At 38.4% G+C, this 12,786-nt stretch overlaps 1 protein-coding gene across 8 annotated transcripts in view; it reads right to left on the bottom strand.

Moving 5' to 3' along the window:
• Positions 1–12,786, bottom strand: part of TTLL5 (tubulin tyrosine ligase like 5) — a 319,306-nt gene that overhangs the window by 303,580 nt on the left and 2,940 nt on the right. For all 8 annotated transcript variants that reach the window (XM_059914699.1, XM_059914700.1, XM_059914707.1 and 5 more), the window contains exon 3: positions 7,158–7,264. In XM_059914699.1, coding sequence (XP_059770682.1) covers positions 7,158–7,264 — 107 coding nt within the window. The remainder of the gene's footprint in view (positions 1–7,157; positions 7,265–12,786) is intronic.

Here is a 12,786-nt window from a genome sequence, read left to right as displayed (position 1 = left end):
TAAGCAGTGACCACCTACTTCTTTTTTTTTTTTAATAAATTTATTGATTTATTTATTTTTGGCTGTGATGGGTCTTCCTTGCTGCACGGAGGCTTTCTCTAGTTGAGGCGAGCGGGGGCTACTCTTTGTTGCGGTGCACGGGCTTCTCATTGCGGTGGCTTCTCTTGTTGAGGAGCACGGGCTCTAGGCGCGCGGGCTTCAGTAGCTGTGGCATGCAGGCTCAGAAGTTGTGGCTCGCAGACTCAGTAATTGTGGGTTGGGGGCTCTAGAGCGCAGGCTCAGTAGCTGTGGTGCACGGGCTTAGTTGCTCCGCGGCACATGGGATCTTCCCGAACCAGGGCTCGAACCTGTGTCCCCTGCATTGGCAGCGGCTTCTTAACCACTGCGCCCCCAGGGAAGTCCCTGGCCACTTACTTCTAATCCAAACCAACTAACTATAACCCAACTCAGATACACTGAACATGTTCTAAAAGGGAAGTGCGAGAGAGGCAGGGTGGAATGATGGAAAGCAACTGTGACTGCTATAGGGATTTCACCCCACATTCATGCTCTGTGTCCAATGGCCCTACAACCAGTAATGCCGCTTACCAGCACATATTAGACCAGAGATTATAAAATGGTAACCCAGGAGCCAAATCCAGCCTACAGACACAGTTTGTCCATCCCTCGTGGTGTTTTCAGTATAAAGTTGAATTACTTGCTAAACTTTTAAGATTGGAAGAAGTCACATAAAAATCTAGATTTCTAGGTTTCTCCTGAAATAGCTGGTAAGCCTGGGCTCCCTCTCCCTAGCGAGGGTCAAATGGAGAACTGCAACTACAAACTGAACCTGTTCAACTGTTCATGACAGAACCACCTTCGCCATGTTTTCTTCCATAAAAAAACAAGAGGCAGGGCACGGTCCTGCTAGCAAACTGCAAAACACCCAACATCTAAACCTCTGAACACACACGCATCTCATCAATTCCACTATGAGACTGTAGAATTTCCTCTTCAACAACTCACATGCATCGCAGGGGACAATCTGAAGAACTAGGACCCCTGGCAAGTTCCAGGACTGACTGTAGCAGAGTAAAGACAATCAAGGAACCAATAATCTGTCAGCACAGAAGCACCTAGGAAGTGGTGAAGTGCCCTAAGGGGTTTGGTCCAAACTAGCATGGGAAACTAGAATGAAGATAAAACTAACATTCTTTTGACTTTAGAATACAAGAATAACCCCTTCGATGGCAACACAGTGTATCTTTGCCTTACTGTCAGAAAACTGGGTCCTTACGTGCACAGTTGAATATGGCTGTCACTAGCCACATGTAACTTGAGCACTTGAAATGTAACTACTGTGACAAAGGAATTGAATTTTTCATTTTATTTAACTTTAATAAATTCTAGTTTCAATTTTAAAACTGATACTCAATTCAGTTATTGGAAAACTTGTCTGGAACAACTTGAACATAGGAATTGACTACAATTCCAACTATAACATTTATGAAATCTAAATACAGACCAAATGCTTCCAATGAAAATTTTGCACCATATGGAGATGTACTAAAAGTGTACAATACACACTGGATGTAAAATATCATAACGATTTTTTTATGCTGAGTAAAAGTGGAAATGATAATTTGGATTAAATAAAATATATTATTAAAATTAATTTCACCTATTTCTGCTTACCTTTTTTGATAACGCTACTGAAAAATTACATATACAGCTTGCATCATATTTCGGTTGGACAGTGCTAGTCTATACAAATCCAAATTTATGAAACTGACACATTCAGAGGCAAAATACAAAATACTTCATTCTAGGAAAAGATTAAATTGAAAATATCTGTTTCCCCTAAAATGCAATCCCAGGACTTCCCTGGTGGCGCACTGGTTAAGACTCTGTGCTCCCAATGCAGGGGGCCCGGGTTCAATCCCTGGTCAGGAAACCAGATCCCACATGCTGCAACTAAGAGTTCGCATGCCACAACTAAGGAGCCCACGTGCCACAACTAAGGAGCCGGCAAGCCGCAACTAAGGAGCCTGCCTGCTGCAACTAAGACCCAGCACAACCAAATAAATAAATAAATAAATACTTTAAAATAAATAAATAAAATAAAATAAAATGCAATCCCATTTACACGTTCAAACTATATACAATTTTGAAAAAAACATGGATATGGTGAGAAAAAAACCATACTCCTGGAATATTTCACAACTAAAGCATATGAAATCTTATTGTATCCAAAATATTAACAGTGAATTCAATGAAACGTTTAATAGATAACAGAAAAAACAAGGTTGGAATCTAACACTCTAAGAGCAACAGAAGATAACTAATGCCCCAGATACACTTCTCAAGGGGATTTAACTCAGTATTATGATCTGAGCAGATCTATGTCAGCTATTTAAGAGAGAGAGAGAAAAAAAAAAATAGACCAAGAGTGTTTAACAATTCCGAAATCTGAGGTAGCAACTAACAAAACTCATTCAAATTGTTCTTTTCATAAAGGAAGGTGAAGAAAATTATTAAACCTCAAGGAATTGGGGATATACAGAAAATTCAAAAACAGAGTTTGAGAAAAAAGTTTAGTGGCTTCTTCCTTAAACACAGGAAGATGTATAGGAAAATAATCCAAAGACTTATAGGTTCTAGAAAATAGTGATTGCTTGAATAATGGCATGATTACATTGATGGATGCTAATTTCCAATAAATGTTAGGTATTCTAAAAAGGAAGGGTCTATTGCCACAAAATACATGGATTCATTTATGTGACAAACAAACCAAAAGAAGTATGCTGGGGGGGAGGATTATTTACTTCTGTTGTTTTTACGCACCTTTGATGTTTTGACTCTAATCATATTTAGCGGGAGATTCTCAGCAAATGTTAGTAAATCTTCAGAGACTCCAGCTTCAGAGAACATGAATGAACCATGTCCCTTTAAGTGGTAACCTAGCAACTTGCTGAGGGGATTAGAACACCACGACCCTTGGGGAGAGAGGAGAATTCAAATCCCAGAAGCAGGTGCTCACCGTCCTTTGAACTCTGGCTTATTATGGGGCAAGGACAGACCTTAAAGTCATCTCAAGGTAGAGCAGATCCTGTTCAACAAATAGAGTAAGCAGCACAAGTTTTGAATGCCTACTGTGTGCTGAACATTAGTGATCTCATTCTTACAATGCCTGCAAGGTAGCTATTATCTCCATTTTACTAATAATGAAATGGATTAAGAGAGTTTAAGTGATTGCACAAGACTCACAGCTAGTAAATGCCAAAGCTGGGATCTGAAATATTGACTGAGAACCCACGTATAGACTCTTTCCACCATATCACACAAAAGTTTGGATCCATAGTATGTAACCTTTGAAGACAGCTACAGGCTAACACCAGGATTCAGAGCACTGCTTAAAGTCAAAGAGGAGTGGAGATAAATGAAATTAAGAATAGAAAAACAATAGAGAAAGTAAGCAAAATAAAAAGTTTGCTCTTTAAAATGATTCTCAAAATCGACAAACTTTTAGCTAGACTGACTAAAAACAAAGAGAAAAGATTCAAATTACTAAAATCAGAAATGAAGGTGGGGACATTACTACTGTATTACAGAAATAAAAAGGATTATAAAAGAATACTATGAACAACTGTATGCCAACAAAATTAGATAAACTAAATAAAATGGAAAAAAACCTAGAGAAACACACAAACTACCAAAACAGACTCAATAAGAAATAGAAAATAGAATAGACAAGTAGAGGTTGAACCAGTAATCAAAAACCTTCCAACAAAGAAAAGCTAAGGACTAGATGCTTCACTGGTGAATTCTATCAAACATTTAAAGAATTGACACCAATCCTTCTCAAACTCTTCCAAAGAGGAGGAAGGAACTCATTCTATGAGGGCAGCATTACCCTGATACCAAAGCCAGACAAAGACATCAAAAGAAAAGAAAATTACAGAACAATATTCCTTATGAATATAGATGTAAACATCCTAAACAAAATACTAGCAAACCAAATTCAGCAGCATATTAAAAGGACTATATACCATGCTCAAGTGAGATTTATCTCAGGAATGCAAGGGTGGTTCAATATACAAAAGTCAATCGATGTAATACACCACATTAATAAAATGAAGGAAAAAAAACATAGAATCATCTCGATTGATGCAGAAAAAGCATTTGACAAAATGCAACACCACTGTAAGATAAAAACACTCAACAAAGGAATAGAAGGGAACTTCCTCAACATGATAAAGGGCATTTATGAAAACCCATAGCTAACATCATACCGAATGGTGAAAGACAGAAAGCTTTCCCCCTAAGATCAGGAAGAAGACAAAGATGCCCATTTTCACTTCTATTCAACACTGTACTGGAAGTTCTAGCCAGAGCAATTAGGAAAAAGAAGAATAAAAAGAAAGAGAGGGAGGGAGGGAGGAGGTATTCAGGTTAGAGAGGAAGAAGTAAAATCTCTATTTACTGATGACATGATCTGGTATAGAGATAATCCTAAAGAACACACACACACACTCTCACTATTAGAGCTAATAAATGAGTTCAGCAAGGTTTCAGGATACAGGATCAGTATACAAAAAATCAATAGTAAGGCTTCCCTGGTGGCGCAGTGGTTGAGCATCTGCCTGCCAGTGCAGGGGACATGGGTTTGAGCTCTGGTCCGGGAAGATCCCGCATGTCGCAGAGCAGCTAAGCCCGTGAGCCACAACTACTGATCCTGCGCTCTAGAGCCCACGAGCCACAACTACTGAGCCCACGTGCCACAACTACTGAAGCCCGTGCGCCTAGAGCCCGTGCTCCACAACAAGAGAAGCCACCACAATGAGAAGCCTGCGAACCACAACAAAGAGTAGCCCCCACTCGCTGCAACCAGAGAAAAGCCCTCGCGCAGCAATGAAGACCCAACGCAGCCAGAAACAACAAATAAATAAAATAAAATAATAAAATAAATTTATTAAAAAAAATCAATAGTATTTCTATACACTGACAATGAACAATCCAAAAATGAAATTGAGAAAGCAATTCCATTTATAATAGCATCAAAAAGAATAAAATATTGAAGAATAAAGTTAACCAAGGAGCTACAAGACTTGCACACAGCAAACTATAAAACATTGCTACAGGAACTAAAGAAGACCTAAATAAATGGAAAGACATCCCATGTTCACGGACTGGAAGACTTAACACTAAGATGGCAATACTTCCAAAAGCAATTTACAGATTCAATGTACTCCCTACCAAAATCACAACAGCCATTTTTGCAGAAATGAAAAAGCTGATCCCAAAATTCATATGGAATTGCAAAGGACCCTGAATAGCAAAAAAATTTTGAAAATGAAGAACAAAGTTAGAGGACTCACACTTCCCAATTTCAAAACTTAGTACAAAGATACAGTAATAAAAATAATATGGCACTGGTATAAGGATAAACAAACAGACTGACAGAATATTAAGAGTCCAGAAATAAACCCATACATCTAACGGTCTACTGATTTTCAACAATAGTGCCATGATCATTCAGTAAGGAAAGAATAGTCTCTTCAACTAATCATGCTGGGGCAACTGGATATCCACATGTAAAAGAATGAAGGTTGACCCTTATCTCACACTATATAAAAAAGTTAACTCAAAATGGAACAAAGACCATTTAGCTCTAAATTTAAGAGCTTAAACTATAAAAGTCTTAGAAGAAAGCACAGGGATCATGACTTTGGGTTAGGCAATGGTTTCTTAGATATGACACCAAAAGCATAAGCAATAAGAGAAAAAGTAGATAAATGGAACATCATCAAAATGAAAAACTTTTCCCCATGAAAGAACACTATCAAGAGCATGAAAAGACAAACCACAAAGGAAAAAATATTTGGAAATCATTTTTCTGATAAGGGTCTAGTATCCAGAATGTATAAAGAACCCTCACAACTCAACAACAAAAAGATAAGCAACCCGATTAAAAAATAGGCAAAAACCTTGACAGACATTTCTCCAAAGGAGATTATATAAATGGCCAAAAGGAACATGAAAAGCTGCTCAATGTCATTAATCATTAGGGAAATGCAAATCATAACCACAATAAGATACCACTTCACACCTATTAGTATAGCTATATTCTAAAAAACAGAAAACAACGAATGTTACTGAGGATATGGAGAAATTGCAACTCTCATATATTGTTGGTGGGAACGTAAAATTGTGCAGTCACTGTGGAAAATCCTTTGGCAGTTCCTTAATAAGTTAAACATAGAATTACCATACAACTTAGCAATTCCATTCCTCGGTATATACCCAAAAGAACTAAAAACAGGTGTTCAGACAAAAACTTGTGCATGAATGTTCATAGTAGCACTACTTACAAGAGCCAAAAGCTGGAAACACTTATCCATCAACTGATGGATAAACAAAATGTGGTATATCCATACAATGGGATGTTATTCAGCCGCAAAAAGGAATGAAGTATTGACGTATGCTAAAACATGGATGAACCTTGAAAACATTATGCTAAGTGTAAGAAGCCAGACACAAAAGGCTAAGTATTGTATGAGTCCATTTATATGAAATATCCAGATTAGGTAAAGCCATAGAGACAGAAAGATTAGTGGTTGCCAGGAGCTGGGATAAGGGGGTTGGGGAGTGACTGCTTAATGGGTACAGGGTTTACTTTTAGATGAAAATGTTCTGGAACTAGATAGTGGTGATGGGTGCACAGTACTGTGAATGTACTAAATGCCACTGAGTTGTATACTTTAAAATGGTAAGAACGGTAAATTTTGTTACGTGTATTTTACCATAATTATAAAAAACAGTTATCGTTAAACTTACTGTGATAAGCATTTCATGATGTATGTAAGTTAAATCACTATGCTGTACACCTTAAACTTGTACAGTGGTGTATGTCAATGATCTCTCTATAAAACTGTAAGAAAAAAACAAAAAAATAAACACATGTACATGTAATTCTAAAAAAAAAAGAGGAAAAACAATTTAATATGCAGAAAACAATTTAAGAAATCACAAATAATCCTTTCAAGTATAAAAAAATCAATAGAATATTCTCATGAGCAAGGCCCTTTCCCTAACTAAATATGGTTATCACTTTTCTGTAAGACGAGGTTGTCAGGGCCATGCCCAGCCCTGCCCTCAGTGGGGAAGGTCACACCTACCTCCAATCACTCGAATACCGTTGTCCTTTGTCAGAACAGCCTCAGCATGGAACACCAGAACTGGAATTCTCCTGCAGCCTCCGGTCCACACGATGCATGGATGATCTCTACAACCGTAACAAAAGGCTTTATGAATCTACAGCTCAAAATCTGAATTAACAACTGAAGCACATCACTGTGGTTTGCTGCTGAGCAACTTTCCCCTTCTTCTGGAACAAGCATCCCAAATGTCCTATGGGAAACCATTCATCGCCCATTCTTAGTCAGATGGTCTGTTTAAGATTAACTCCGTTCCTGTTGCAGGGATGGGCCTTGACTGGCTTCGGCCAATCAGGGTTTTCCATCCCCCAGTTATAGTTACTGGTTCAGGGATGAGGACATAAACCAGCTGGAGCCAGTGTGTCAGGAGATATGTCGTGTGACCCTCTAAGAAAGCGACGCTTTCTCTTCTGTAGCAGCTGCAGGAGAGGTGGCCTCCTCCCCTTGATGGTGTAAGAGAATGAGGGCTGGAAGTGCAAATGTCATTTTGTGACCTTGGAAGGAGAGCGTGGAGCTGTTGGTAAAGGAGAAAGTCTGCGGGAGCCTGACTGAAAGAACAAGAGAAATGAGATCCTGAGTGGCAAATGTGCAGTTGCAGAATCAAGCCTTTCCTAAATATGAGTTCATAAATTCCCTTTATTATTTAGGACAATTTATGTCTTAGTCCCTGGCACAAATAAGAATCCTAATTAAAATAGTCACAATAATTGACAGACCACTTTTACACCCTATAGTCCCTTTTTAAGCCAATTTGATGATCCATCCTAAGATTCTGAGCTAGGAACCCTAAATTAATACAAGTACCCCAGTTAAAACCACATATTTTAAAGGAAGCCTATACCAAACGGAACAATGTTTTCCTCCAGAAAAGGACCTCTGATTTTATTCTCTTCCTATCTTCCAGAAATCTCTGTTTAATCAATCTCAGACAGATGTGTATTTATTCACAGATTAGAAAACTCTCCAACTGTCTTAGTGCATGAAGGTAGGAAAGGAAAGAAATGACCTGAGTCCCTACTATGTGTCAGGAATTACGCTAAGAGCTTTCACATGTTATCTCACTTAATCCTCTTGCCTGCACTATGAACTGAAGAAAAGGTGTTCAGAGAGGTTGAGCAATTTGCTTAAGGTCATACAGCTGGTTAAGTAAGGGAACAGGTATTTGAACCCAAGTGTCTGTGCTCTTTCCACCCTTCCATCTCCCTAATCACACATTTCAGTGATTTTTTGTATAAACACCTTAAACTCAACCCTTTGGGAACTGAAATTAATCAATTCCTTATATGGAATAAGATCCATTTAGCCAAGATTCAGGCTGCTCTCAAAAACTCACATGACCACACCCCTTAACAAAGGCCATACCACAAACCTCAGGGCCAAGTTAGACTCTCCCAATACAGGTTTAAACAGATCCACGCTTTAAATGCACAGGCTGCCAGGCTACCAATCTTAGAGGTGAGGCAGCCTTTAGACTTGGGATGAGCTGCCAAGAGCTTTACTGAGGAAAGCAGAGAACACCATACCTAGTTCATTTCCTGGTTTCTAGAAATGGAATGTGGATGCTTATTTTTCTTGCGATTTGACTTGGGTGACAGTGCCCATTTGTGAGAAATTGGTGTTTATAGGGTGCAAGAAGGATTTTTTGTGTGTGGTTTGCTTGCTTTTTAATCTTAAACACCTGTAGAAGGTGGGTATAGGGCCAGATGATTCCTATGCTCTCTTCCAACTTTAATTTTTTTCACTATATTTCTAAGTCAGAGGACAGAGGAAAAATTAGGCAGCCTAAACTATCAAGTCTTAGACAGAAACTCTGGAAACTATCGAAAGTTCCTTGTCAATCCATCTCTAGCTGCAAACTGGCACCACTGTGCCTTAGCACTTACAAACAATGGATTACGGATAAAAGGTAAAAATGCCTGATGAGAGTCAGAAACACAATAAACATACACAGCTGACAAGAGACACGGCCTTAACCATACTATCTATAGAAAGCCAAATCCCTGACACAGAATCTTTTCACTTACAACCTCTGAAAAGAGAAAAGAGGTAGTAGACAAATCATTAGTTCAGTAAGGTCGACCCAAACACGCTTAAGGCAGACGTTGCATTGTCATTAAAAGCATGCTCCCACCAGGTGGTGCTAAAGGGAAAAGATTCAAAATGATTAGGAAGCTGAAAATTGGGACTTTAAATTTTCATTTACACCAGAAACTGGTACATATTAAGAAATTATGCTTTTACAGACATGAAAGAACAAAAAACTTGGATGACTAATAACCAAAGCAGACCAGTTTTATGGTTTACTTTACTGAAAGCCTAAGAACATTTTGGTTTTTTTTTTTTTTTTTAAAATATAATCATATACTTGTGTGTATGTGTGAGGGTATAGAGCCCTACCCTTCTTTTTTTTTTTTTTTTTTTAAAGATTTATTGATTGATTGATTGCTATGTTGGGTCTTCGTTTCTGTGCTAGGGCTTTCTGTAGTTGCGGCAAGCGGGGGCCACTCTTCATTGCGGTGTGCGGGCCTCTCACTATCGTGGCCTCTCTTGTTGCGGAGCACAGGCTCCAGACGCGCAGGCTCAGTAGTTGTGGCTCACGGGCCCAGTTGCTCCGCGCAAGTGGGATCTTCCCAGACCAGGGCGCGAACCCGTGTCCCCTACATTAGCAGGCAGATTCTCAACCACTGCGCCACCAGGGAAGCCCCCGTTTTGGTTTTTAAGAAGCAATTTCCTGAGTAATAGATATTATTCACTCCTGGGATCCAGCCTACATAACTCAAAGCCTCGGTGCCTCATTCATACCAATGTCCCTGCTGGAAATGCCTTCCCCACTTCTCTCTGTTCATTTAATCCCACTCTCTAAAGCCCAGCTCAACTCACCACCTCCTTGGAGCCTTCCTTAGCTCCTCCAGCCCACAGTGATGTATTCTTTCTCTGAACTGTAGCACTCGCTACATAATCATTTGTTGATGATCTTTGTAACTGATCTAAAGCCAGCTTTTACAATCAGAATTAAATATTTTTTTTAGTGACTAAAGAAACCTTACATCAAATTAACGTTTCCACATCTCTATATAAATTTATATTTGGGAACCCCAAACAAAATACAGAAAAAGAGCCCCTTTACATTTACTATTTGAAATAATGCCATGCAAAACAAGGATGCCTGGACAGTTTCTAGCTCTAATGTCCAGGACTGCAAGGCATCAATACTTTAATACAGCCTAGAGTTCTGAGCAGATCTAGCAGATGTCCATGGATATATATCTTTGGATCAAGTCAACATCCTTAGATGATTTAAGACCTTCTAACTTCCAAAACTTTAAAAATGTAAGCATGTTGTTCCAGGTGTGAACAAGATTGACTTAAGATTCCTAATGTATAAACAAGTATCTGATAGACATGAGCTAATGGAACATTAACAATCAAAACTCAACAATAGGAGTTTAAAAGGAAGAGGAGCATAAGGTCTGTGAATTTGGATGGGGAGGGCGGGGGGAAGGTGGAATGACACCTGTATTTTCACTAACTTCTACTAGAAATTTAATGTTTCTCAATTACGAATACAGGCACCAAACACAGTAGTAATAGTATTACCTGTGTTTTTTACTCTATCTGAAATTACAGATTTTTTTATACCAAATTACAGTTGTTGCAGACATCTCAAAATATCACTGACATTTATCACTGCTTATAAGTTATGGTAGTTATTAAAATTGCCACTAGATCACCTGTGATTACAGTCTTCTCATCTGGTGTGATGAGGATGGACAACAATTTGGCAACTCTCCACTCTCAAGCAATCATTCAGCTACCAAATGGTGACATTTCACAGTGGTGATCCAGACATCTATGATGTTTCTTGGTATTCCCCACTTTTAAGTGTTAATCAAAGACCACCCAAGTATGATGGTCTCATGCAAACTAAGCAAAAACAGTCTTCATGTTGCTGTCTTTAGAAAATAAAATCTAACTTTCTCATGTTTTAAATGAATGATCTTGTTATTTAATGTATTAATAAAGACGTACATATTACTATACCACAAGTTTGGTTTTTTAAAAAATTCTGATAACTGCACTTCAATGCAATTGGTATTCTTTGTAATGAAATGTATTTTAAGCACTTAAAAGACCTAAGGTGATCTAAAGCATGAAGCCTCCATTTATTTACTCATTAAGTTAGTCACTCAGTCAGCAAGCATTTATTGGGTGCTTACTAAAATATTAGGTTGAACCACCTAAAATTCTCAATATTTGACTGTTTTTGACCTACCAAAATAGCAATTTCATACAGTTCAACCTAATACTTGTTGGGCCCAACCTATAAGCCCACTAATAAAAGAGACAGTCATGAAGTAAAAGATCTTGAATCAGAAAGATTGATGTTTGAAGCAGAAGTTAAAATTTTTGTGAAGTGGGTAAGAGGCAGCACACAGAAAACAAAAAGTCACAAGAAGGCAAAGTGACCAGAGAGAATTATCCATTTAATTATCCTGAATGAGAATGACCCAAATATAATATCAAATCTCTATTATTTTCTATGACCTAATAGTGATGAGAAGCCTTTCCCCAAAGCTTTACTAATGCTTCAATAATTTTTTTTTCAAATTACATTAAATAATGTAATCTTCTACTTTATAATAAGAAATACACTTTAAATTCAATATAAAATCCAATAAAAATAATGCCTTAACATTTGTATGGCACTTTATCATTTAAAAGTAATTTCATACACATTATCCTATTTGATCCTAACTATATCCCAAAAAACAGCGTGGGAGGGGCTTCCCTGGTGGCGCAGTGGTTAAGAATCCGCCTGCCAATGCGGGGGACATGGGCTCAATCCCTGGTCCAGGAAGATCCCACATGCCGCGGAGCAACTAAGCCTGTGCGCCACAACTACTGAGGTTGTGCTCTAGAGCCCGCGAGCCACAACTACTGAGCCTGTGTGCTGCAAATACTGAAGCCTGTGCGCCTAGAGCCCATGCTCCACAACAAGAGAAGCCACTACAGTAAGAAGCCGCACACTGCAACGAAGGGTAGCCCCCCGCTCGCCGCAACTAGAGAAAGCCCACGTGCAGCAATGAAGACCCAACAGAGCCAAAAATAAATAAATTAAATTAATTAATTAAAGAAAAGAAAAGAAAAGAAAAAAAACAGCCTGGGAGATATCATCCCCACTTTTCAGGTTATATAGCACATGAATCCTAGTGGACTTACAGAGAATCTTTAAAACTAATGTTACCTTTAAGCCAGATTCTCTCTTTCTTCTCTGTGTCAAGTAATAATGTTAAAGGAGGCAAAACATCTAAGTGCTTCAAAATCCAGGAAAGCTAGGTCTGAATCTCAATTTATCACTCTCTACGCATCCCTGAGGAAGTTCTTTGATATTTGTGGGGCTGAACTTACAAAAGTGGGAATAATAACATCTTTAGATTAAATGAGATACAGCAGTTAAAGCTCTTACCATCACCTATAGCAGCTACACTTATCACTATCATTCATTTATATTATTATGAGAATCCAGCAATGAAGAAACTTGACTCTTATCTAAAAGAACTCAGGAAAGCTATGTGTCTCAATAGACTCA

This window comes from Balaenoptera ricei, chromosome 2 (genome assembly GCF_028023285.1).
Source record: "Balaenoptera ricei isolate mBalRic1 chromosome 2, mBalRic1.hap2, whole genome shotgun sequence".
Lineage (NCBI taxonomy): Eukaryota > Metazoa > Chordata > Mammalia > Artiodactyla > Balaenopteridae > Balaenoptera > Balaenoptera ricei.
This window is presented reverse-complemented; position numbering and strand designations above follow the sequence as displayed.